The 27,613-nt window shown below is 40.1% G+C and overlaps 1 protein-coding gene across 6 annotated transcripts in view; it reads left to right on the plus strand.

Moving 5' to 3' along the window:
* The window catches only part of LOC134345661 (serine/threonine-protein phosphatase 2A 55 kDa regulatory subunit B gamma isoform), a 303,919-nt gene extending 276,831 nt beyond the window's left edge, over nucleotides 1-27,088 (plus strand). For all 6 annotated transcript variants that reach the window (XM_063046679.1, XM_063046683.1, XM_063046680.1 and 3 more), the window contains 3 exons: nucleotides 6,098-6,267; nucleotides 12,422-12,513; nucleotides 24,140-27,088. In XM_063046679.1, coding sequence (XP_062902749.1) covers nucleotides 6,098-6,267; nucleotides 12,422-12,513; nucleotides 24,140-24,431 — 554 coding nt within the window. In that variant the 3' untranslated portion in view covers nucleotides 24,432-27,088. The remainder of the gene's footprint in view (nucleotides 1-6,097; nucleotides 6,268-12,421; nucleotides 12,514-24,139) is intronic.
* Nucleotides 27,089-27,613: the final 525 nt, after the last annotated feature.

The raw sequence follows: 27,613 nt of genomic DNA on the forward strand, positions 1-27,613 counted from the left end.
TTTCCCCTTACTCCAATTAAATGTTTCCCTAACTTGCCTGTTCCTATCCCTCTCCAATGCTATGGTAAAGGAGATAGAATTGTCATCACTATCTCCAAAATGCTCTCTCACTGAGAGACCTGACACCTGACCAGGTTTATTTCCCAATACCAGATTAAGTACAGCCTCTCCCCTTGTAGGCTTACCGACATATTATGTCAGGAAACCTTCCTGAACACATCTAACAAATTCCACCCTGTCTAAACCCTTCACTCAAGGGAAATGCCAATCAATATTAGGGAAATTAAAATCTCCCACCATGACAACCCTGCTATTATTGTACCTTTCCCGAATCTGTCTCCCCATCTGCTCCTTGATGTCCCTGTTATTATTGGACGGTCTATTTTAAACAAAAAAACAGCCAGTAGTTATTGACCCCTTCCTGTTTCTAACTTCCATCCACAGAGATGCAGTAGACAATCCCTCCATGACTTCCTCCTATATAAGGTGTATAAAGTAATTGGCATAAAAAGAGAACAAAAAACAGTGAGGTAGATAAGAGGAGAGGCTGTACTTGATCTGGTATTGGGAAATGAACCTGGTCAGGTGTCAGCTCTGTCAGTGGAAGAGCATTTTGGAGATAGTGATGACAATTCTATCTCCTTTTCCATAGCATCGGAGAGGGATAGGAGCAGTGAGGTACTGTTCTTGGCTTTACTGTCCATTCAGAAATCTGATGGTAGGTATGAAGAAGCTGTTCCTGAAACATCGAGTGTGTGTTTTCAGGCTCCTATGCTATGTCCTTGATGGTAGCAATGAGAAGAGAGTATGTCTAGAATCAACGTATATGTGTCCCACGATTACCTCTACCTTTAAAATAAAAAGCTTATTATTTTAAAAAGTAGAGGTAATCGTGGTGCCCAGATATGGCAATTCTGTCTCAGTCCTTCTCAGTCGACCTGGAACATCTTGCGGTCAAATGTCTTCCATCTTATCTGCTGAGGAAATCTAATGTTATCTGCCTAAGAGGGAAACTAAGCAAAAAGAATGGAGAAACACTGTATTTTCTCAAGTTTCTTTTGCTTTAAAAATATGCAATTAAGTCTGCAATTGTGGTCTGATAGCATCTTCACTTTCACTAACAAATAATGCAATTTGTCCCATTGAATGACTGTTATATCTGACACACATGCATCTTGATTGCCTGCAGAAATTGGGATTTTAGGGATGATAAATGGTTTGTGCTCATTATACTCCCAATTGAAATGTGATGAAATGATTACATTTTGGAAGACAAAAGTTTCAGATAGACTTTGAAAGCTACATTTTGAGAGAGAGAAAGGTACATTATCATTTAAGTACTGCCTCTAAAAAGATAACAGTGGATTTCTGAATGTCATCTTTTGCAATAAATATAGTTTTGGTATTCATTGTGCAAATACTTATCCACTTTAAAAATTTTATTCATTCTCATTTTGAACTGAAATAAATTTTGCCTCTTTTCGCAGATTATAAATTTAATGCTCGTTAAATTATTGGGTTGAGTTGTGCTGCATGTGGCCCATGATTTGCCTCATAGGGGTCAATGAAAGTGCAAAGTCACAAAGCTTCTGCATATGGCAACTGCAGAGGACTCAACAAGTGGCTACCAGGCCCCAGGCACCAGAAGCTAATAACCACCCAAATAACTTCCTGACTTCTCATTTGCCACTGTCTGGTCTTTACAAATGCTGGACAAGCCTTTCCGATGTTTAGACACATTTGAAGCAAGTATGGCTTTACAAATGCTGGACAAGCCTTTCCGATGTTTAGACACATTTGAAGCAAGTATGGAAGAAATCTAAAAATTCAATCAAACACAATGGAATCACTTAACTGATGTAAATTGATTAAAGCATTCATATTAATTAAAATTTGTTTTGATGGTTTTGTTTGTTTCCTCTGGAAAAAAAATGACACTAGAAAGCAGGAGGAGTAGGGCATCAGGCCCCCCCGCAAGCCTATGTTGCTATTCATTGTAATCCTTACTATTTCCTGATCTCATTTTGTCCTCTGTTCCATTTCTCTCCATTACTTAAACTTCCAAATTTTTATCTCTTATTGTTAAAGATTTCTAATGATCAGATCTCCTCTTCCCTCTGAGTCAGAGAATTCAAGAGATTCACTGATCTATGTGAAAAGAAATTCAATTGGCCTCTGTTTTAAATGACTGCCTTGTTACCTTGTTTTTGATGCTGCCACCAGTGGAAAATATCTTAACATCTACCCTGTTAAAACCTCTTTAGGATCTTATTGTTTGAGAAAGGTCACCCCTAATTCTGCTAAATTCCATCAAGTACAGATGCAAACTGTCTAATATTACTTGGTAGGGCAGCCCTTTCATTCTAATTTTTAGTCTCCTGAATGTCCTTCAAAATGCCTTGAATGCTACTTTATCATTTTCTTTGGATAAGAGGATTGAAACTAAGAGGATAGAAGAAAAAAGAGGATAGAAGAAAAGGGTCTTTGAGTCCTATTTCAAGACATAGGTTACAATTTGAAAGCCTTTCCAATTTTGTCTTCACCATTGATGTTATAAATCTGTTATAGTGACATAATAACATGTTCTAATGCACACTTTGACTTTTATTCCATAAATCTGGTAAGAATTCCTCAGACAGGTTTGTAGTGTAGTAATAAACATTTTTTTTTGTTTATAGTGATTCAGCATTGCCCATAAAAAGAGAATGCACTTGGGACTACAGGTCAGACAAGGCAGCTGTAATTTAAATTTATAGGGAAAACAAACAGATTTATTGGAACAAAAGATGTAATACTGTACACGCAGTGTAAAACTTGAGACAAAATCAATAGAAATATTGCAGACTGCTACATGGTACTGCAGTAGTTTATTATAAAATTTAATCAATACAAATATGTAGTGCGTTGTAATGCAGCAGTACCATCTCTAACGTTTGTGAAAGGTTGAAATTTATTACATGTTACACATGATCAGGTTTACACCACAGTGGAAAATCAACTGTGTTTGAATGTGTATCATAGTCTAGTGATATTTGTAGAGTGTTCAGAATGTTGCTGTTGAAGCACTGTGTAAATAAAATGTTCCAGTTCCCCTCCCAACAGTTGTAAGTTTGGAAGGAATAAAGTTCTTGGTGTAAGGCCTCAGACTGGGGCTATGATTGAGGACAAGGGACTTTGAATGCCGTGAGTGAATGGGTAATCTTGATGCCCAGGTGTGCTTTGTTATATCATTGGGTCCAACATGCATGGATTGTATGAAAGAACTTTGCTTCCTTCTAGCAAGTATCCTGGTCAGCAAATTAAAATCTAGTTGAGCAGATTCATCAGAGGGGAAGATGTGTAGTAAATGACATACATTACATGTATTGCTGTCTCCAACCATTTATCAGTTGAGGATATGTAACATTATTCTCCAAGCCCTTCTGACCAGCTCAGTGTTTTCCTCATAGTATTTTCTGTAATTATAATTTTTCCTTTATCTTAGTTTGCTAATTTGTTACAAGAATTAGACTTGTGGAGTTTAGTTTTTTTTAAACAGATGTCTTATGTGATGTCTGAGGACTTATTTCCGATCATGCATAATCCAAACAAAAGGGAATAAAATATCAGTGTAATTGGTATGATCTTATACTTGATCAGAATATTTTCCATTTAAGGTTGCATTGAATCCAAACAAGTTTAAGAAAGATCAATAAACCACCAGAAAGAAAACGAAACTATATTTTTTAGATTCAAACAAAATGTTCATGTATTTTGCTGGCATTAACTACTTGGGCTTTGTGCATTTGCCTACTGTTGAAATGTCATATGTAGAAATAGACTTTTACAAAATGATTGAGTAATAGACTGCTTAATTTGAGCTCTATTTTTAGTGATAGAACAGGTTATTTATTTTAGCAATGCAGTACAGAGTAGGCCTTTCTGGTCCTTCGAACCTCCCTGCCCCAGCAACCCCCAACAAATCTGATTAACCCTAACCTAACCACATGACAACTTACAATGACCAATTAACCAACCTGGTACATCATTGGACTGTGGAAGGAAAACAGGGGACTTGGAGAAAACCCACACGTTGCATAGGGAGGATGGGAAGAGACTGCGTACAGAACTGTGCCAGAATTGAACTCTGAAGTCTGGAACACACCAAGCTTGTGATAGCATCGTGCTAACTACTTTGCTACAGTGGAGCTCATTGAAACATACAGTCAAATGTATTGTTCTGCATCAAGTCAAATCACTGAGGATTGTACTGGGCAGCTTAGCAGATGGGGCCACTCTTCTGGCACCAATGTAACAAAGCTGGCACAACAAACTAACCCTAACCCATACCTATTTGGACTGTGGGAGGAAACCCACGAGGACAAGGGGGGAATGGACTGAAGTCCTTACAGGCAGTGGGGAGAATTGAGCTCCAATGGTCATCGCTACCATTAATGTGCTAATCTCTATGCCACAATGCCACCCCATTTTTCCCATGGTGTGATTTTGTATTCACAGGATCTGCTGTGTTAGGATTTCATATTGTGATTCTTCTGGAGCAAGTAACTTAAAAACTATTTTAAGACAGCTGCAGAAAATTTAATCACTTTCGGACATGAACTAAGTCTGCAAGAAATTAGTCTGCCACTGAAACAAAACTGTTGCTATTCTTTTTAGAAACATAGAAAACCTACAGCACAATACAGGCCCTTCGGCCCACAAAGCTGTGACGATCATGTCCTTAGAACTACCTAGGGTTACCCATAGCCCTCTAATTCTCTAAGCTCCATGTACCTATCCAGGAGGCTCTTAAAATACCCCCAACGTTTCTGCCTCCACTGCTGGCAGCCCATTCCACACAGTCGCCACTCTCTGCGCAAAAAAAACCGACAACATACCCCTGACATCTCCTCTGTGTACCTGCTTCCAAGCACCTTAAAACTACGCCCTCTTGTGCTAGCCATTTCAGCCCTGGGAAAAAGCCTCCGGCTGTCCACATGATCAATGCCTCTCATTATCTTGTGCACATCTATCAGGTCACCTCTCATCCTCCGTCACTCCGAATTCACTCAACCTATTCTCATAAGGCATGCTCCCCAATCCGGGCAACATCCTTGTCAATCTCCTGAGTTCTTTGAGGCAAAACTTCTTTAACCTGCCTTGAAATACATTATCATTTTTATAGCCAGTGATAGTGATATGAAGTTGTTTGAATTCACATTTTGAAAGCTGAACTTCAGATATGCTAATTTAATACAATGAATTAATTTGATAAGGTTTACTCCCAAAACTTGTTGAATTAAGTCTAAGTAATTCTGAAAGTAGATCTGTCCATGTAACATTGAGATAGTGAAATTTGAATGTGATCACTTTTGAATCAGTTCACAAACTACTTTGGCTGTAGGATGGTAACCTGTAAAACCTTTGTAATGATGAGACTACTTTTCTGTTGTGATTGTTTAAGCTCCACTATTTAGCTGAAATTGGCATATATTCTTATGGAATTTCAAAACATACATTCTGTTTATTAAAATATAAAAACTTGAGACCAATATAATTATTTCAGTACACAAAGATTGGTTTGGATTAGCATCCCAGTGGGAAATCAGCTTGGAGAGACTGCAAGCGAATAAATAGCCTGAAGTTAATATAATACCAGACATGATTGCTGCTCGTGCTGCCTTCTATGAAATAATTTTGGAAATGATCTTACTGCTAATTTATAAAATCACTAATTTGTATTTTCTGTGAAACTAAATATCCATTTACTGTATCTCAAGCTAACAGTGGGATAGCCATAAAATGAATTTGGATATTTTGTTCATCCTAGAGTTAAGCATGTAATTAAATCAGTTCAAAAAGACTAACAAATATTTTATGGCAGCATTCATGTTGGACAAAACTGCCTTCAGAAATAGTTTTGCAATACATGCACAGCTTCTGTACCATTGCTACTGGCTGGTTAATATTATGAGTGGACACATGGACTGAGAAAGTAATTTATATAACCTTGAGTTAACAGTGTATTTTTTTAAAAATGCTTCTCCCTGAACTAACTATAATCGTATGGATTTTGGAACACAACTTTTAATATTACTTCATTTATTTTGCCTTGCAGTGTTTGAGGAGCCAGAGGATCCCAGTAATAGGTTCTTCTTCTCAGAGATAACCTCTTCCGTGTCCGATGTGAAGTTCAGTCACAGTGGCCGATATATGATGACACGAGATTACCTCACTGTCAAAGTCTGGGATCTCAATATGGAAACCAAGCCTATAGAAACATATCAGGTATTTTGTATTCAAAACTGTTAAATTCATTTGCTATCATTTGCTATCAATTTGTATGGTGTGGGCTACCTTTTCGCCAGTTAGTACTGTTACAAATTTTTGGTTGTAATTTATACAAAAGTTCTAAAATTCCCATAGATTTCCAGCTCAAGTTATTGAACAAGACATAAACTTTCCTCTCAAGGCCGGCATTTACTGTGCAACACTGATTTTTTTTTTCTTTTGTCCTTGAAAAGGTGATGGTGAAACAGCACTGTCCATCCAGTTAAGGTACTCCCACAGTGACATCAGGAAGGGAGCGCCAGGATTTAGACTCAGTAATACCAATAATGATAGTACCATGCTGTATGATTTGGGGGGGAAAACTTGCAGGTGGTGATGTTTCCAGATCCATGAAGGTCACCCTTTTTGAGGATGCAGACTGTAACTTGGGAAGTGTTGCTATTAATACATACTGCAGCCACTTTGTGCTGGTGGTGGACAGAATTTCAGTTGGGTGAACTGCTTTGTCATTAATGCTCTGAAGCTTTTTGAATTGCAATGGAGCTGCACATATTCTAGTGCAGGGAGTGCATTGTTTCAGATCCCAGCATCAGCAGTTTTATTTTCAATTGTTAAAATTGCATTCCCTGAAATGGAAACTTTAACCTTTCACAAATAGGTACTTGTAACAGTCGAGGGACAAAAGTACTGGTTTTGACCTCAGCACTCTTTTAATAAATTTAAGATTTTTGCCTTTATTTTCATTCTGCTTGTGGTTCTCTCATGAAAAGAGCACCTAGGTAATCCACTGCACGCTGAGTGATGTGTGCTGTGGAGAACTGGGAATTTGTAGGAAAGGCGACAGAATAAATCTTGTTGGTGACCTTACTGGAACAAATCTCTCTGTATTGCATTCCAACATTTGCCGGGAATTCATGCAAGATTTGCACAGTAGTTGAACCAAACTAGCCCCTCATTGTGCTATGTCTGTAGCTATTTCTTCTAAAAAGAAAATGGCTCTGCAAAGGACATGTTTGCAGGGCATCTAGTTTCACATTATTCCTGAAATGTGTGGCAGAATGTGGGATGGGGATACGTGGAGAGGGGAGTGGTGTGAGATGATGGCCTTTCAACACAAGTTATTTGTAACCTTTAACCTTGATTATAAAAAATCTATCACCTCTCTTTGCAAGTTTTTCAAAAGTTCTGCTCATTGGCTTTTAAGGAAGGGAGTAGCAGAGGAGAAAAATGCATTGGATATCACCTCCACATAAATTGCTGGAGGAACTCAACAGGTTAGGCAAAATCCAAAGAAGAAAGCCGGTCATCAAGATTTTGAGGCGAGTTTTTAGCATACGTGTCCTGTAGTTTCTTCCCTTAAGCAATGGAGTTTTCTTAAGACTGGTTATCTACTAACAGTTCAAAGACAATTATTATAAATATCTGATTTTATAATATATTGACTTTTCACTCCCAGAAGACTTTTATTTCCAGTTATCTTCCTCTATCCTTTAACATACAATTCCTTGTTTGCTCTCTTCTGTTACTTGATGAGGTAACCATAGCCTTTGGCCAGGGGCAGATGTTGTCAGGTGGTGCCCAGCCTTCATGGAGTGTTTCAACCCTTAACCACTGCACTCTGTTCCTGACTTCCAGCTCAACTCCTCTTGCCTGCTCCATATCCAGCAAGAGGCTCTTTCTGCTTCCTCCCCCATTCTGCGAGCTGCTTGGCTCTTGCACTGTTCATCAAGGCCCAGCACAGACGGCAACCTCCATGCTGACCTTGCTGGGAACCCTCCACAGCCAGCCTCCATGGGGAATAGCCACATCTACCATCCTTTGTCCATGCACTCATGGGCTAGGGACTAGTACTTCAGGGTCTTCCTCTAGTGAGCCTCCTAATACCTTTCCTCCCATGGTACTGTGAGCTCCTCCAGGATGATTTTCTTGTCTTCGGCGGAGCACAGTACAATGACTGGTTGAAGGGTGGTTTGCACCACCTCCGGGAGCTGTAGCTTCCTCCCCACATCGCCCCTCACCTCCCGTGATTTGGCAGTTAGCAGCAGACTGGATTCAGGCCTTTTTGATGTGACTGACGTGGCCCTCTCCCTGATCAAAATTACTGCCCTGTTTACCTCTCTGCCAGCTGGTCTCTTTTTACACCTCTCCTGCTCCAGTGTGCCAGCAAAAATCATGTTGTACAGCCTGTCTTAAACTTACCAGGGAGTCTGGTTTTGTCGATCGTCTCCAGTGACTCTTCAGAATGCTTCACAGTGTCAGTGATGTTGCCACTGTCCATGACTGCTGTATTAAACGACTTACCAAGACACTTTACTGGGTTGTCCTATGGATGGAATGACTTGTCCCTGTACTGGTAACCTTGCCCATTTTGATCACTTTGCAGCATATTCACGCTGACTTCATCCCATTTTCCTGTGTTTGAATCGTATCCCTCTAAATCTGTTGGAGAACTGCACTATAAAATTCATTTAGTTACAAACAGAACTCCAGAAATAACTGCCACTCATATTTTGACAGCCAGCTACCATTAGGATAGTGTGACCCCTGTGACTGGCACACCATCGATCAGCATAAACTTCTTTGCCCTTTGCCATCTATACACAGTTGTTGCAGTGTAGATCATCTACCAAATGCACTGTGGTTGCTCATCTAGGCTCTGCCAATAGCATCTCCCAAACCTGTGACTTCTACAGTCAAGAAAGGTAGCAGGAGTGGAATACGTCAGTCACTATTATGGTTTTCTACAGATTGCGCATGATTCTGAGTTGATAATATATTGCTGATCTTTCAGCATCACTGGAGCTCAATCCTGGTGCACTCCCTATCTAATGAATACCTTCCCCAAACAAACTGCAGCAGTTTAAGAAGATGGCTCACCACCTCTTAGGACTTTTAGGTTAGTTGATAAATCCTGCCTTGACACACACATCCTGAAAAATTAATTAAAATGTGTTTTTTTAGAAACTAACTAAAGCAATTTCAGTTATCCTTTCTAACAGAATATCATTCCTAATCTTCCCCTGCTATTGACTGCTCCAGTGGCAGTTATAAAGTCTTACAATTTCGTGTTCCAGAGTTCACAGACAGCTTATTACGTTTGTTGTCTGTAAAATGAGGTGGTGGATAGCATTTAATTTACAGCAAAATTACATTATCAGGATTTTTTTTACCAGCAGCTTATATGACCAGTATTGGCAAGCTGCTGACTGAACTCAGAAAGCTAATCATCTCTTGTGTGTTGTCTATGTCCAATGAAATTATTTTCTTTGCTTGTATTCAATGTTCATATTTTTTTCGAAGGAATTGAATTGAAACTGTTGATCCACGTACCCACCATTGTAAAATAGCTGTCAATGCATGACATTTGAAGGGCTTAAAGAAAAGAGCATGGTAGTCTTATATCTGACAGTGAAAAGATGCATATCCCATTCATTACCAGCTAATGTAAAAACTAAGGAGTACATACAACAAAGCGAAAATTAGTGGGAAGATAGAGGATTGGGAAGCTTTTAAAAACCTACAGAGAGCAACCAAAAGAATCATTAGAAAGGAAAAGATGAAATATGAAAGCAAGCACTATCAAAGTGGATAGTAAAAGCTTTTTCAAGTAGGTTTTAAAAAAAAAGAGGGATGAGAGTGGATATAGGACTGCTAGAAAATGAGGCTGGAGAAATAGCAACTGGAGCCAAGTAGATGGTAGGTGAACTAAGTGTGTGTTTTGCATCAGTCTTCACTGTGGGAGACACGAGCAGCATGCCAGATGTTGAAGGGTGTGAGGGAAGAGAAGTGAATGCAGTTACTATTACAAGCGAGAAGGTGGTCAAAAAGCTGAAAGACGTAAGGATACATAAATCACCCGGACCAGATGAAGTGCACCCTAGGGTTCTGAAAAAGGTAGCGCTAGAGATTGTGGAGGCATTAGAAATGATCTTTCACAAATCATTGGACTCTGTCATGGTGCCAGAGGACTGTAAAATTGCAAATGTCACTCCACACTTTAAGAAAGGAGGAAGGCAGCAGAAAGGAAACCATAGACCTGTTAGCCTAACCTCAGTCATTGGGAAGATGTTGAAGTCAATTGTTAAGCATGAGGTTATGGAGTACTTGGGAACACAGGACAAGATAGGACAAAGTTGGCATGGTTTCCTTAAGGGAAAATCTTGCCTGATGAACCTGTTGAAATTTGAGGAGATTACAAGTAGGATAGATAAAGGGATGCAGCAGATGTTGTATATTTGGACTTTCAGAAGGCTTCTGACAAGGTGCCACACATGAGGCTGCTTACCAAGAGCCCATGGTATTACAGGAAAGTTACTGGCATGGTTAGAGCATTGGCTGATCGGTAAGAGGGAGCAAGTGCATATAAGAAGATCCTTGTCTGGTTAGCTGCTAGTGACTAGTGGTGTTCCGCAGGGGTCAGTGTTGGGACTGTTTCTTTTTATGCTGTATATAAATGATTTAGATGATGGAGTTAATGGTTTTGTTGCCAAGTTTGCAGATGATATGAAGATTGGTGGAAGGACAGGCAGTATTGAGGAAATAGGTAGGATGCAGAAGGACTTAACCAGATTAGGAGAATGGGTAAGAAAATGGCAAATGAAATATAATTTTAGAAAATCCACGGTTGTGCACTTTGGTAGTAGAAATAAATGTGTAGACTATTTTCTAAATGGGGAGAAAATCCCAAAATCTGAGATGCAAAGGGACTTGAGAATCCTTGTTCAGACACCCTGAAGGTTAACTTGCAGGTGGAGTCAGTGGTGAGGAAGGCAAATGCAATGTTAGCATTCATTTCAAGAGGTCGAGAATACAAGAGCAGGATGTGATGCTGAGGCTTTTAAGGCACTGTACTGGTGAGGTTGCAACTTGAATATTGTGAACAGTTTTGGGTTCGTCATCTTAGAAGAGATGGGCTAGCAATGGAGAAGGTCTGGAAATGAAAGGATTATCATATGAAGAACGTGTGGCTCTGGGTCTGTACTCGCTGGAATCTAGAAGGATGGGGGGGGGAGGATCTCATTGAAACCTTTCAAATGTTGAAAGGCGTAGACAGAGTAGATCTGAGAAGGAGGTTTCCCATGTTGGGGGTGACTAGGACAAGAGGGCACAGCTTCAGGGTAGAGGCACATCCATTTAAAATAGATGTGGGGAAATTTCTTTAGCCAGAGGGTGGTGAATTTGTTCCCACAGGCAGCTGTGAAGACTAACTCATTAGGTGTATTTATGGCAGAGATTGATAGGTTCTTGATTGGACATGGCATCAAACGTTACGGGGAAAAAGCTGGGGAGTGGGGTTAAGGAGAGGAAGAAAGGATCAGCCATGATGAATGGCAGAGCACACTCTATGGGCCAAATGGCCTAATTCTGCTCCTATGTCTTATGGTCTATAGTCTTATTTCATTCTGAAATTATATTTCACCTTTTGTTAACTACTTATTGCTTCATTTTAAGATTGTTTCTGGGTTCTCATACTTTTTTGTTTCTCCTATTCTAGAAGCTTAGCCTATCAGCATTATCTGTAGTTTATTTAGCGTACATTCACAGCTTAAAATCAGTACTTTATCACACATTTACTGAGCATTTTTCAGCCTAACACACTAAAAGGTTCAGTCTATAAAACTAGAAGAGTCTGCAATGTGTCTCATGAACATGATTTGGAGGAATGAAAAAAATAAGTAGCATGCATTCATTGTCACAAGGTGAATTATATCTCAGATCTGTTCATTGTTGGTCTCTTCATTACGTTCTGCATTCAGGGTCAGGCTGACTGGTCTGTGGCTGAATGATTGTCATCATTTCCTGTGTCTAACTGTCATTCACCATTGCAGTACCATATATATTCGTAGATATAATGCCATATTTTTATATCCTAGGAATGCAGTTAGATTTTCAGCAAATAATAATTGTGTGCTTTGTGCAGAAAGGATTACCTAAGAAAGAGCTATGACAGGCTAATGAAGAATTCAGTTATTCAGACTCTAATTTTGGCAGTGCTATATTTCACGAGAAGGAATGTATTGATTATCCTTTCAATTTTGCTATCTGTAATTGGTTTAAGATCTTCTATTTCTATTATGTTGCTAATAACAGTCATTTCATGTTACCATGGTATTCTTTCAATTGCTAATTATGGTTAATTTTTTTACAACAGGTTCATGATTACCTCCGGAGCAAGCTTTGTTCTCTTTACGAGAATGATTGCATCTTTGACAAGTTTGAATGTGCGTGGAATGGCTCAGACAGGTCTGTAGCTCTGGTATTTCATTGAATTCAAGAGCCCCGATGTTCCATTGCAGAGTGAATGTTCACCTTGGTAATGAAAGGGAACTCTGACATCTTCAATAGCCCCAGTGGAAATCCAAGATCAGGAAAATCCCAAATAAATTTTGATTTTGTTTCTCTAATTATTTTTAAGAAAAGTACTTTCAAAATTGAACCTGCTCTGAGACTTGTTGATAACTACCACTTAATCATGCCACAGTAATAGAAAATTGTAGAAAAACTCAGCAGATCAAGTAAGATTTTGAAAAGAACAGCACTGTATTTCTGGCCTTTGACGAAGGATCACAAACTGGAAACAGTAACTGTTTCACTTTCACCATAACTGCCTGATCTACTAAGTTTCTCCAGCATTTTCTGTTGTTATATCAGATTTCCTACATCAGGAGGATGTTTGATTTCTCCCCCCACCCCCAACCCCCACTTGGCCACCCTGACTGAGACTGCTCATGTACTGAACCAGGTCTGGTTCTGCATGTCACAAGAGTACTACATTAGGGATGGTAAGTAGTCCCCCAATTGTGTCAGGTCTCACCAATGTAAAGGAGATTGCATTTGGAGCACTGGATACAGCAGGCCACCCCAAAAGATTTGCAGGTGATGTGTTGTCCAACAGATTCACAGGTGAAGTATTGAACTCTCGTGTTAATAATTGCAGAAAACTGTACTGAATCAACATGTTACCAACTGGCAGGCTAGAGTCTACAGAGAGCTGATATTGTTTTAATAGTTTGGTTACAAGCATCAGCCTTTCATGAAATTCAGTAAGGTTATCAAAATCATATGGCTGATTCACAGCAGATGTATTATCCCTATGTAGACGTGTGCCTACTTCATGGCAGCCTAGACCATATCTTACATTCTGTTCCTCTCACACAATCCATTCTTTACTGCAGCAAATTTCTCTGCTCCCAGTCTCTGAAGTCCTATTACAATGTTTTCAGATTTAGTTGAACATGAATAGTGTAAGTCCATCCCAGTCCAACACTTGACTGTTTTACAACTGTCTCTAACTTAATATGCATTTTGGCTGGTATTCATGAATTCCTTTGATCCTCTGGATGTTTTTCGAACAGGCTTAAGATGCAACACCAGGATCATGCCTGCTGGTTTCATGGTCTGTAATTGCCTTGCTAGATATTGTCAAGTCAATAGAAAGGCACATGGAGTTGCAAGGCTTTGGCTCCCAGTTGAGTACATCTTTGATGCCTCTGATTTGTTGTCCATTGCATGATGACAGTTGTATCTATGTGGTTCATGATGTGAATTGCGTGAAGAAATAAAGTGGAAAAGCTATTGCACTGGGACAGTTCATTCTTTTGATCTCGGAATTCTGAGTCCAGTGATGAATAGTCATCACAACTGGGGCTATCTTTGGCTGCAGTGGATGACTACAAATACTTCTGTGCCTTGTTATGCTCTTCACAAAGCATTGCAGAACCAGCTCCCTGGCTGTTGGATGTCACTGTTGATCTCATTCTCCCAGCCTGCTGGAGCAGATTTTCCATGCAAGAACAGGGATGTCCCTATCTCAATGGGGTATGAGGCCCACCTGCTACCTGCCTGGTTTAGCCTGCCTGTTGAAGTGATGTACTGGGGCGTGGCTGCTGTCGCATACGAATAGCTACTTGGAGATGCCGGTGAGAGCTGAGTGTCCAGTGGGGATCAAAGGTAAGTGAGTTGCCCCCGAGTGGGCATAACCCTCGCGAGAGGTGATCCCTCTCTGGACTACCCATACAGAATCTGAAATAGAATTATACTAATTCAAAAATGCCAAAAAAAATTACTCAGCTGCATCCCCTCAGCCTTCAAGGCGGCCATCGTCATTCTGATGCCCAAGAAGGCAACAGTAACCTGCCTGAATGACTACTCTCCAGTGTACTGACCTCAACAATAATGAAGTGCTTTGAGCGACTGGTTATGGATCGCATTAAATCCCATCTTCCTGCTACATTGGATTCTTTCCAGTTCACTTATTGGTCAATTCAGTCCATTGATGATGCCGTAGCCTCTGCACTCCACTCCATCTTGTTCCACCTGGAAAATGGTAGCATGATGTTTATTGAAATTCAGCCCTGCATTCAATACAATTATACTCAAGAATACGGCGGGTAAACTATCCTCATTAGGTCTCAGCACTTCTCTCTGTAACTAGATCCTAGAGTTCTTGACTGAAAGGGCACAGTTAGTCTATATTGGCAAAAACATCTCTAGCTGCCTGAGCACCAGTGTCGTGTGCTGAACCTACTGCTGTCCACACTGCTGACGCACGACTGCACTGCTAGATCCAGTCCAATCCAAACAAATCATCAAGTTCACTGAGGACACAACAGCAGTTGGCCTCATCTACACCGATGATCAGACGGTGTCCAGAGAGGACGTAGAGCGGCTGGTAGAATGGTGTGAGTTCAACAACTTGAGCCTCAACATATACAAGACCAAAGAGATGATTGTGGACTTTAGGCTGACCATGCACATAAATGGTTCCTCCGTGGAGAGAGTTTGGAGCACCAAGTTTCTAAGAGTGCACACAAAGAAAGCTCCCACCTGGATCCTCAACACCACCTCTTTGGTCAAAAGTGTACAACAGTATCTCCACTTCCTGAGAACATTGAGCCCCCCCCCCCATTTAATAGTGAGGACTGCTGAGATGATCGGGGTCTCTTTTCCACACATTGGAGATATTTATCAGGAGTGCTGCATATGCAGGACTCTTAGCATTGTCCGTGATCTCTCACACCAGTCCAACAATCTCTTCAATCCCCTACCAGCAGACAGGAGGACAAGAATGGTTAAGATGGGAAATAGCTTCTTCCCATAGGCCCTAAGACTACTGAACTCCCTGCCACCACCCAGTTTTCATCACGTATGAAGAGCCAGTAGCGTTGTACTGTTTTACTTTAAACTTATATCAAACAGTATATCACATTTATGGTAATATTATTTTGTGTTGTGTTGTGCACCCGGGTCCAGAGGAACATTGTCTTATTTGACGGTATAGATGTGTACGGTTGAATGACAATAAACTAGACCCTGCACCAATCAAGACTGCTGAACGGATCCTGACCCGGATCTGGGCCGTACCCTCCAAACATCTGGACCTGCCTCTTGGTTTTTTTGCACTACCTTACTTCCCATTTTTCTATTTTCTATTTATGATTTATAATTTACATTTTTAATATTTACTATTGTTTTGTACTCCTGGGAGCGCGAAGCGCAGAATCAAATATCGCTGTGATGGTTGTACGTTCTAGTATCAATTGTTTGGCGACAATAAAGTATAAAGTATAAAAGTATCCTCATAAAGGGAGCAAAAGTGGAGAGAGTGAGCAGGTTCAAGTTCCTGAGTGTCAGTATCTCTGAGGACTTAACCTGGACACAACACATTGATGTAGCTATAAAGAAGACAAGACAGTGGCTAAATTTCATTCGGAGTTTGAGGAGATTTGGAATGTCACTTAAAACACTCAAATTTCTACAGATATACTGTGGACATCATTCTGAGTGACTGCATCACCATCTGGTATGGTTGTGGAAGGGGTGCTGCTGCACAAGATCGAAGGAAGCTATAGGGAATGGTACAATTAGTTACCTCAGTCATGGGTACTAACCTCCATAGTATCCAAGAAGTGTTTATGGTGCGGTGCCTCAGAAAGGTGGTGCCCATCATTAAGGATCCCCACCACCCAGAACATGCCCTCTTCACACTTGCATCGGGAAGGAGGTGCAGAAGCTTGAACCACACACTCAATGATACAGGGACAGCTTCTTCCCCCCTGCCACCAGATTTCTAAATGGACATTGAACCCATGAATACTACCTCACTACTTTTTTAAAATGTTTATATATTATAATTCATTTTTCTCCTATAATTATCATGTTTTGCATTGTTGTTCTGTTGCTGCAAAGTTAACAAATTTCGTGACATATGCTGGTGATATTAAAGCTGATTCCTATTCTGACATTCCAGTACTAGGCCCTTTACCACACAAACCATATTATCTTCAAGTACACGTTCAAGCTCTTTATAACTGTGATGAGGGTGTCAGCTGCTACCACTTTTTCAGACAATCAGTTCTAGACCTCTACCATTCCCCAATTCTTCAAATTAAAATTTACGTCTCTTGGTTTTGAAGCCTCTATTAATGAGGAAAATGGCCTTTCCTATATACTCGATCTGGAGCCTTCATAATTCTATGCCCCTCATCTAAGTCACTCCTCAATTTCCTTTGTTGCAAAGGAAACAGCCTTAGCTTACCTAATCTTTCCTTGCAGCTAAACTTTTGCAGTCCTGACAAAGCCACCTCAAATCTCCTGTGCACCTTCTCTGGTGGAATTCTCTCTTTCTCAATGCGGTGACCAGAACAGTTCATGCATCAGCCTTGAGCCTCTGGGATACTACGAAATCTTTGTAAAGTAGCTGATGCGTGGAATTTTCTGCTCATCAAGACAATATGTAGCAGCTCATTTGAGGTGCAATCAGTGGGGATTCAGACTTTAGACACAGTACTTAAACACATTCAGCTCCCTCTGCCACCTTATTCTGGCTTCTGGCTTCTTTCTCCTTTCTCTCCAGTCCAGTTGAAGGGTCTTAGCCCAAAATTCTTGTTCCTTTCCCTTGGTGCTGCTTGATCTGCTGAGTTCTTCCAGCATTTTATGTATGTTACTTCAGCATAGTACAGCCCCTTTTGAGTCTAACCTCTGTAAAAGTGGGCTCTGGACTCTACAGTTGATAAAAGTGACTATTCATTTATTCCTTTTAAGCAAACTAATGTACCAGTTAAAGTGAAATTGGATCAATTTTGCATTCAGTTCTCACTTTAGTTTTGAGCACCACGAACTATCCAAGTAACAATTGAGATACGTAGATTAAAAATAAAGCACTGTTGATGTGGTGCTTCTAAATTGCTAATAAAAACACATTCTACCTTTTAAACCCAATTTTAATTTGAGTGTTATTCTCTCCAAATATTTGAAAATTCTGCTTTTTTATTATGAAAATTAATTTTCACCTATTCATGTGATCAAAAACTTTCTGATTTTTTAAAAAGTTGCAAATTAACGTAATTATTATGAGATTGTTTTAATGGAATTAGCCACAAGCCCTGTTTAGATGGTACCAAAGTGCAGCACATTAGGGAAGGGTAAATCTACACCATGAAGTCTTTGTGGTTAGTGGCGAGTGTTGATGGTCCATCGTGGTCCAGGAAATCTGACCTGTCATCTAGGAGTTCAGATTATCAGGTTGCAATATGCAGAGATATACAGGGTACTTTTAAATCCCTTAACTCAAACTAATAGTGACACAAATGTTCGTGTGCAGTGCCAATGAGCTTAACAAAAATACCTACCTTTATATATTTTTTCCCTGAAATATACAGATTGTGCATAGCTTCCAAATTAAATAGACATGATATATTTTGTTTTTAAATTTCTAAAGAAATGTGTGATGCTTTTTAATTATTTTGAATGATTGGAGACACATCTGCAGAAGTAATAAACAGGTTTTGCATCTCTTTCAAGGATGCTGTTCAGTGAGATTCTTGTGCAATTGGATCCCTGGTTTCCTCACTTGCCGTCCCCAGTCACCTCTGATTGGCAAACATTTCCACAATCTCTTATCAGCACAGATGCACCACAACATGGTGTGCTTAGCCCCTGCTCTACTCACTCTACACTTAAGTGTGTGGCTAAGCATAGCTCCAATGTAATATTCAAGATTGCTGATGACACCTTTGTCATAGGCTGAATCAAAGGTGGTGATGAATCAGCATATCGAAGGCAGATTAAAAATCTGGCTGAGTGGTGCTGCAACGAGAACCTTTTACTCAATGTCAGTAAGACCAAGGAACTGATTTTTGACTTCAGGAGAAGGAAACTAAAGGTCCATGAACTAGTCCTTATTGGATGATTGAAGTTGAGAGGGACAACAACTTTAAATGCTTTGGTGTTATTGTTTTGGATGACCTGTCCTGGGCCCAGCATGGAAGTACTATTTTGAAGAAAGCACAACAGTGCCTCTACTTCCTTAGGAGTCTATAAATATTTGGCATGACATCTAAAACTTTGACGAACCTCTACAGATGTGTAGTGAAAAGTTTATTATCTGGCTGGATTACAACCTGCAATGATAAACACCGATAATCTTGAATGGAAAATGATGGACGCAGTCTTCCTAAGGCACCACTTCTTGAAGATGTCTTGGATGCTACAGAGGGTGGTACCCACAATAGGCTGACTAATTTTCCAGACCTAATCAGTTCCCCTCTACCACCACTCTGCTCCGTCTAGTGGAATTAGTCCTTACTCTTAATAATTTCTGCTTTGGCTCCTCCCACTTCCTCCAAACTAAAGGTGTAGCTATGGGCACCCGTATGGGTCCTAGCTATGCCTGCCTTTTTGTTGGCTTTGTGGAACAATCTATGTTCCGTGCCTATTCTGGTATCTGTCCCCCGCTTTTCCTTTGCTACATCGATGACTGCATTGGCGCTGCTTCCTGCACGCATGCAGAGCTCGTTGACTTTACTAACTTTGCTTCCAACTTTCACCCTGCCCTCAAGTTTACCTGGTCCATTTCCGACACCTCCCTCCCCTTTCTAGATCTTTCTGTCTCTGGAGACAGCTTATCCATTGATGTCTACTATAAGCCTACTGACTCTCACAGCTATCTGGACTATTCCTCTTCTCAACCTGTCTCTTGCAAAAACGCCATCCCCTTCTCGCAATTCCTCCGTCTCCGCCGCATCTGCTCTCAGGATGAGGCTTTTTATTCTAGGACGAGGGAGATGTCTTTTTTTTATAGAAAGGGGCTTCCCTTCCTCCACTATCAACTCTGCTCTTAAACGCATCTCCCCCATTTCACGTACATCTGCTCTCACTCCATCCTCCCGCCACCCCACTAGGAATAGGGTTCCCCTGGTCCTCACCTACCACCCCACCAGCCTCCGGGTCCAACATATTTTTCTCCGTAACTTCCGCTACCTCCAACGGGATCCCACCACTAAGCACATCTTTCCCTCCCCCCCTCTCTCTGCATTCTGCAGGGATCGCTCCCTACGCGACTCCCTTGTCCATTCGTCCCCCCCATCCCTCCCCACTGAGCTCCCTCCTGGCACTTATCCGTGTAAGCGGACCAAGTGCTACACATGCCCTTACACTTCCTCCCTTACCACCATTCAGGGCCCCAAACAGTCCTTCCAGGTGAGGCAACACTTCACCTGTGAGTCGGCTGGGGTGATATACTGTGTCCGGTGCTCCCGATGTGGCCTTTTATATATTGGCGAGACCCGACACAGACTGGGAGACCGCTTTGCTGAACACCTATGCTCTGTCCGCCAGAGAAAGCAGGATCTCCCAGTGGCCACACATTTTAATTCCACATCCCATTCCCATTCTGACATGTCTATCCACGGCCTCCTCTACTGTAAAGATGAAGCCACACTCAGGTTGGAGGAACAACACCTTATATTCCGTCTGGGTAGCCTCCAACCTGATGGCATGAACATCGACTTCTCTAACTTCCGCTAATGCCCCATCTCCCCTCGTACCCCATCTGTTACTTATTTTTATACACACATTCTTTCTCTCTCTCTCCTTTTTCTCCCTCTGTTCCTCTGAATATACCCCTTGCCCATCCTCTGGGTCCCCCCCCCCCGCCCTCCTTGTCTTTCTTCCCGGACCTCCTGTCCCATGATCCACTCGTATCCCTTTTGCCAATCAACTGTCCAGCTCTTGGCTCCATCCCTCCCCCTCCTGTCTTCTCCTATCATTTTGGATCTCCCCCTCCCTCTCCAATTTTCAAATCCCTTACTCACTCTTCCTTCAGTTAGTCCTGACGAAGGGTCTCGGGCCGAAACATCGACTGCACCTCTTCCTAGAGATGTTACCTGGCCTGCTGCGTTCACCAGCAACTTTTATGTGTGTTGCTTGAATTTCCAGCATCTGCAGAATTCCTGTTGTTGGCTGACTAATTTTTACAAGTTTCTGTAACTTATTTTAACCTTGTGCTGTAACCTCCCACCCCCCCAAAAAGAAAACAGATGGTGATTATAGCCTGTCAGAATGCTCTCCATGGTACATCTGTAGATGTTTTCAAGTGTTTCAGCTGACAAACCAAATCTTCTCAAACTCCTAATGAAATATAGCCACTGTCTTGCCTTCTTTATAGGTGCATCAGTGTGTTGCATCCAGGTTAAGTCCTCAGAGATTGTGACACCCAGGATCTTGAAATTGGTCACTCTCCCTACTTCTGATCCCTCTTAGGATAGGTTTGTGTTCCCTCATCTTACCCTTCCTGAAGTCCACAAACAGCTCTTTGGTCTTGCTGACGTTGAGTGCAAGATTGTTGCTGTGACACCTCTCAACTAACTGGTATATCTCACTTGTGTTTGCCCCTTTGTCACCTTCTGAAATTCTGCCAACAATGGTTTGCAGATAAAGTCCGCTTTGGAGTATCAGTAGGTTTAGTGGAGAGCGACTTTGTGGCTGTTGTTGTGCAATGGCTCAGATTTTGCCAGATACTTTTGTCATTCGGCAAAAGGCACTGAGGCATTCAGGTTCTCACAACCAGACTATGTAACAGTTTCTTCCCCCAAGCCATCAGACTCCTCAATACCCAGAGCCTGGACTGACACCAACCTACTGCCCTCTACTGTGCCTATTGTCTTGTTTATTACTTATTGTAATGCCTGCACTGTTTTGTGCAGTTTATGCAGTCCTGGGTAGGTCTGTAGCCTAGTGTAGTTTTTGTGTTGTTTTACGTAGTTCAGTGTAGTTTTTGTATTGTTCATGTAGCACCATGGTCCTGAAAAATGTCTCGTTTTTACTGTGTACTGTCCCAGCAGTTATGGTCGAAATGACAATAAAAGGTGACTTGATCATTTCAGAATTAGGTTTACTTTCACTTTTATCTGATGTGAAATGTATTCTTTTGTGGCAGGAATGGAGTGCAAAGACATGAGATTACTAATTGTAAATAGTGAAAAAAAGATGAGCTCACAGGCTTGTGAAGTGCCCAGAAATATGATGACGGGGAAAGGAGCTGTTCCTGAATTGTGGAGTCTCCAGGCTCTTGTACATCCCCTCTAATGTTAAGTTACAAGAAGAAGGCATGTTCCAGATAGTGAGGGCCCTCAATGGTAGTGCTTTCTTTTTGAGATACCACCTCTTGAAGATGTCCTTGATGCTTGGGAGGGTTGTTCCTTTGGAGCTGACAGAGTCCACAATTCTACAGCATCTTGTAATCCTGTGCTTTGGAGGCTCTATTGCAGTCTGATGCAAAAGTCAGAATGCTCTCTACTATGCATCTGTAGAAATTTGCTAGAGATTTTGTTGTAATAGCAAACCTCCTCAAACTACTAATGAAGTATAGCCGTTGTGATTGTTTCAATGTGTTGGGCCCAGGCCAGAGCCTTGGAGATGTTGACACCGAGGAACTTAAAGCAGCTGTTCCTTTTCTCCTGCTGACCACTGTGGTTTTCATAAAGTCATCTGTGTATGCCAGCAAAGACGAATTGTGGCTGGTGTTACTAACTCTCACTTGGGGTTCAAGTGAACTATCTAAGGAGCCATGAATAATGGGCATTCCATTAGTCCAGACACTCAGCAATCACACTGATTCTCTCTGAAAACTGGGTTCAGATGATTTTGGGTGTTCAATCAATGGTCAGCTTGACTGCATCTGCAACTGCAAATTAATGAAAAGAAAACAATTTTAACACAGGAAGGCAAAATTGGTTTAATATTTATATTGACCCCTCTCACCACAAAAGTGGAGAAGGAAGTTTTAAGATGGAATTTTGATTGACAGATTGAATAAGATTACAGCTTCCTTTTGATTTGACCATTTGAACAGATGTTGCATTAGGCTCTGCACAGCAGGTGGTAAAGTCTGTTACTGACAATTTATATGATGATAGGTGCATTTGTTCCAGAAAAGACATCTTTAAGAAATCAACTCATTAAATTCCAGAATTTATGTACCTTTGAAGATAGCTAATTTGAACAGGCAAAAATTGGCACATTCAGTCCCTGAGAAGTAACCTCTGGGATATAGAACTGCATGTACTGTGTGAGTCATCTTCAGCTGACAATTTCGAAGCAAAAAAGAATGAATGTAGGTCGTTTAAAAATGCATTGGAATCATCTTCCTTGTCAATGAACTCAGAAGTATTTTCAGATACTTTCTTTTTAAGTAAGCAAAATTATTCATTGGATTCATAAAAGACAAGAGATTCTGCAGATGTTGGAAATCCAGAAGAGAACACAAAAAATGCTGGAGGAACTTTGCAGGTCAGGCAACTTCCGAGGAGAGGAATAAACAGTCAGTGTTTCATACCGAGATCCTTCATTGTGTATGTAGCACTGGTTTATCGGGTTACCTGAATTGCCTGGACCGATATTATTCCTGAAGGCATGAGTTAAGTTACAGTACAATATTTGTCATGGTCATCTGTTAGAATTCTTTATTGTGGCTGCAGTTACGCTGGCTCATTGTGATGGTCATTGTAACTGAACTGCAAAGAATTAAATTCATTGGCACATGAGCTTACTTCAAATGAGACTTTTCAAAAATATTGTCCAAATTGGCATGGCTATATAATTGATTGCTTGTGTCATGTGCAAGGGCAGCCTACGAGATATTCTGTGCTGAGACGGTGGATCTTGGTGGATTTTTACTGAATTCTTGTACACTTTGGAGATGCAAATCAAGAAAAGGTTTCACCTTCTGATCATGACTCAATGATTACTACTTGTACACTCTGGCATTTAGGGTGAAATCAGCTGTGTTTTTCATAAAACCCTCTCTAATTATATGCATTTGTCTGGGTCTCAAACATTTATTTCAGGTTCTTATGACTTATGACTGAATGGAAGAAATATTTGCTCTGTTATAGATGGTGTATGACTGAATGGGAAAAAGTGTTTTCTCTGCTGTAGTGCAATATCAAACTGTTTAAAGATTGTGGTGGATCTCTTGGATCTGGACCTTTTTACAGGACCGTGTTTTTAGTGCAGATATTGCCATTCACACACTTCCAAAATATAGACTTGAACATCCAAAGGAAAAGTATGGTAAAAAGAATAATATTTTATGGTGGTAGAAATAAAATGGAAGCCATCCTGCAGCCAGAACCTGGATATCGTTTGGTAGCTATCACAAAGGTGCTTCATCTGACCTGTGAAGCGTAGTGACTGTCACCTCTCAAACTGGGGGAAAAAATACTAGAAGTTGTGTCCTAGACAATTTCTAATGTCCTAGAAGCTGTTTGAACACTTTCAGTGGCATTTTGTATCCAACTATATTTAAACATATTTTGTTGAGGGCACTCGACTCACTGAAGGTACCATAAGGTGAAGGTGATTTTTTTACATTTCGGAGCACAGTGCAACTATATGAGGAATAGATGTTGTACACAATGAAACTGTCCACATTGAAGGAAATATTGTTTGAAAATCCATTTGCTAAAAAATTTACTCTGAAGCATGTGCATTCATTGATACAATTCAAACTAGATGCTGTCCTGATTATCTGATCATATTAATTAACCGAATACACTGGACTAAAGCTTCAACATCTGTTTCTCCACAGTGTTATTATGACTGGTGCCTACAATAACTTCTTCAGGATGTTTGACCGGAACACAAAACGAGATGTCACACTGGAAGCTTCCAGAGAGAACAGTAAACCACGGGCAGTGCTTAAACCACGCAGAGTCTGCACGGGAGGCAAGAGGAGAAAAGATGAAATTAGTGTTGACAGTTTAGACTTTAACAAGAAGATCCTGCACATGGCCTGGCACCCAACAGAGAACATAATAGCAGTGGCAGCGACAAACAATCTCTACATATTTCAGGATAAAGTGAACTCTGAGATGCACTAGGTTTATAAATACCTTGGCGTAATTATAAACCAGCCTTTTTTTTCTGACCTTTCTGCCAATGATCTTCGCAAGGTTGAATTCATCTTAGTGGAATTGTGGAGTGTGATTTCTCATTAATATGTATCACTTGTCAGTAAGGATTGATTTTTGTCTGTCACTGGGGGTGAGCTGAGCACTTCAAAGGGGCAGGTGTGACTACCATCAACACAGTTACACCTCTTCTCCAGCCAATGGTTCGGGCTTCTTAGATAATTTACCGGTTGAAATCTTTTTCACCTAACATCTCCAAATTAATAGACAAAGACACAAACAGGATCTAATTACCATTTAATTCCTGATACATTTTTTGGTATTTTTGGTGGATTCAGATGGCCAAGTATCAGTAAATAGTTTCAGCAGGAACCTGAAAGATTAAAAAAAACAGTCTTAGTTGTGTCAGTCTGCCCACAATCCAATTTAACAGATTGCTAGCCAAATTTATGGCAATGTAAAAAAAAATTGTTTTGGTTGTTAGATAATTTGAAACAATATGGTGGAAATGTATAGCTGGTCAGGCAGCATCTGTAGGGAGAAGCATAATTAAAATTTCAGGTTGTTTCAGCAGAATAGTTATCTGCTTTAATCTCTGTAGGTGCTGCCTCTGTTTCCAGCATCTTGTTATTATTTCAAACTTCTAGCATCTGCAGTTTTTGCTTTTCTAAGGACAAATGGATTCCAATAGTATTCTCTTGCCAATTAGCTTGAATATTTGGGTAATGGTCCATCGTTCCTTTCAGATTGCTGAGAATTGTTCGAAGCAAAGTAGGTTTGCTTATTTGCACACTGAAAATATGAACCAAAAAAATAACAATTGCCGTCAGATTTGGCATAAATGATAGTAATTTGGCAGTCTGATTCAAAGGCATTTAAGTTAAAATCTGACAGTACAAGGAACATTGTTTCGAAGTTGCAGTTGAGGTGAAAATGTTATGAATATTTCATTGAACGTAAATAATTTTACAGCTGATTCCAAAACCTTTTGTCAGGGTCACACTGCCAAATGTGAAAATTGTCCATAATTCAGCACTGCATTGGGGGGAGAAATCCAAGGTTATGCAATTTTATTTCAAAAAATATCTTCAGAATTTTGAAACAAAAATCCTTACATTAATAATTCTTCAAACAGCTGAAAATCTACTTGGGCTCTGACCAAACGGAACCATAGAATGAATTATTAGATAAACCGAGACTAAGCTGCAATTTTTAGAAACTGTTTAAGTTGAATTTTTTGTGACCTGTCATAAATTTTTAGATGGCCTTCAAAGATATTAGGCGGAATGTTAGATATTTGTACAGACTTCAGAAATCGAGCACATCATTATTTGGAATATCCCTGATATAACCATTGCTCTCTGTATTGAGTCTAAGGGCAAAAAGGAAGGTAATGTTACTATTTCATTTTGCAGATGCTTGAAATAAAGCAGAAGGATAAAGTATCAGATGATAGTGCCTCTATTGAACCTGTTGTGTGCTGACAATACCAGTTTTTGTGTTATGGTTAACCAGATGAAAAGATAAAATAATGAAAGTCATTACAATTTAAACACTATTTAATTCTCATGTCCATAGTTCAGCATTGAAAAGCCACAAGACTTGCTGTGTTTTTATATTTTACTAAATTTCTCAATAACCTAAAATGACATGCTTAAAAGTGGACAGTGTTAGGTTGGGGAGGGTGGGGTGGGAGAGTGATGGATTGGGAATGGAGGATAATGGGTGTTGTGATGCAGAAGGCACAAGTACTTTGTCTTTATTCTTATCCTTTATTAAAGATTCTGAAATATCATTGAGTTTTGGAGATGTTCATTGAGAAAATTGGCCCTGAATCATAAAGCACAATACAGTTTAAGTAAATTGGTTAACGTTGTCAAAATGTAATGGATGTGTGAAAATTCAGTGTGTTCTGGTACTCTTTTTGACTCCCTGCTTCACTGAACAGACTCATTATCACTAACACTAACTTCTTGGAGAAAGAACTGAATAAAAACTATTAAAGATTGAGGAGATTGTATTGAATATTAAAAATAACCCACTAGAGCTTCAACTTGAAGCTATTTTAAGAACTAACTTTGACATTTGCTTGAAAAACATATCTCTTGAACCTGTTGCTTGTCTATATCCAAGTGATGCTGGTAAAAATATTTGTCCATGAGAGAGAGGATCAGGTTTTCAAATAAAATCTAATGTCAGCCACTGCAACCTTTACCTTTGCCTAAATGTGTACTTTGCTATTTAGAGCATTATTTATGTGTACACAGCTCCTACAGAAAAGTATCTTTCTTTACGCTGGCCACAGGTGCTGTAACTGGTTTTGAAGAGCTCCTGAGAAATTTTTAAAAAACAGATCCTTTTATGACTGATGTCATTTGACAATTTGAACAAGGTATTACAGCATGAAATTGTGATGTCTTGTATTCATATTTTCATCAGAGCTTCGTCCAGTGCTGTTGAATAATATCAGCTGTGAACAATAATATCTCTCCATTGAAAGAACCTATGAACTGTGCCATGTGCCTTGCTTCTGTGTTGATATATATGATGAATATAATCTACTCAATCCATTATCATACTGTACATTTTCTGAATGTCAGTCTCAACTTACGAAACTTTATACACAATTAAAATAATTCAACATAATGACATACTGATAAATCAGAATTATAAATTTTCAAGAAAAATTATGTAATAAGATAGAAAACTAGCTTAGATTGGAATGTTTTCTGAAGAACGGTAGGGAATTCTTCAGAATTTAGTGTGGAAACTAAGAATTTAGAAGCACAGTTTAGGGCAGGGGTCCATAACCGTTTTTTATGCCATGAACCAATACTGTTAAGCAAGGGGTCTGTAGACCTCAGATTGGGAACCCCTAGTCTAGTGTATAAATGTAACTTACACTTTTAAAATTGACATTCCCTATCAATGTGGCAGATGAGGGCAAACATTTTAGTGACAAGGAATAGATGTCGAATGTTAATGACATCCATAGATGGAGTTGTTGGCAACCAGTTTGCATCTACTGAGCCTGGACATTACTAACATTTTCAAAAATGCCAAGCCAGAGAGAAAGATGCTGAAACGCTAATCTTTTTCTCACAGTTTGGCCACCTAATGTTTAGCACCTAGTCTAATGACTCCTTTCAGTA

This window comes from Mobula hypostoma, chromosome 4 (genome assembly GCF_963921235.1).
Source record: "Mobula hypostoma chromosome 4, sMobHyp1.1, whole genome shotgun sequence".
NCBI classification, from domain to species: domain Eukaryota; kingdom Metazoa; phylum Chordata; class Chondrichthyes; order Myliobatiformes; family Myliobatidae; genus Mobula; species Mobula hypostoma.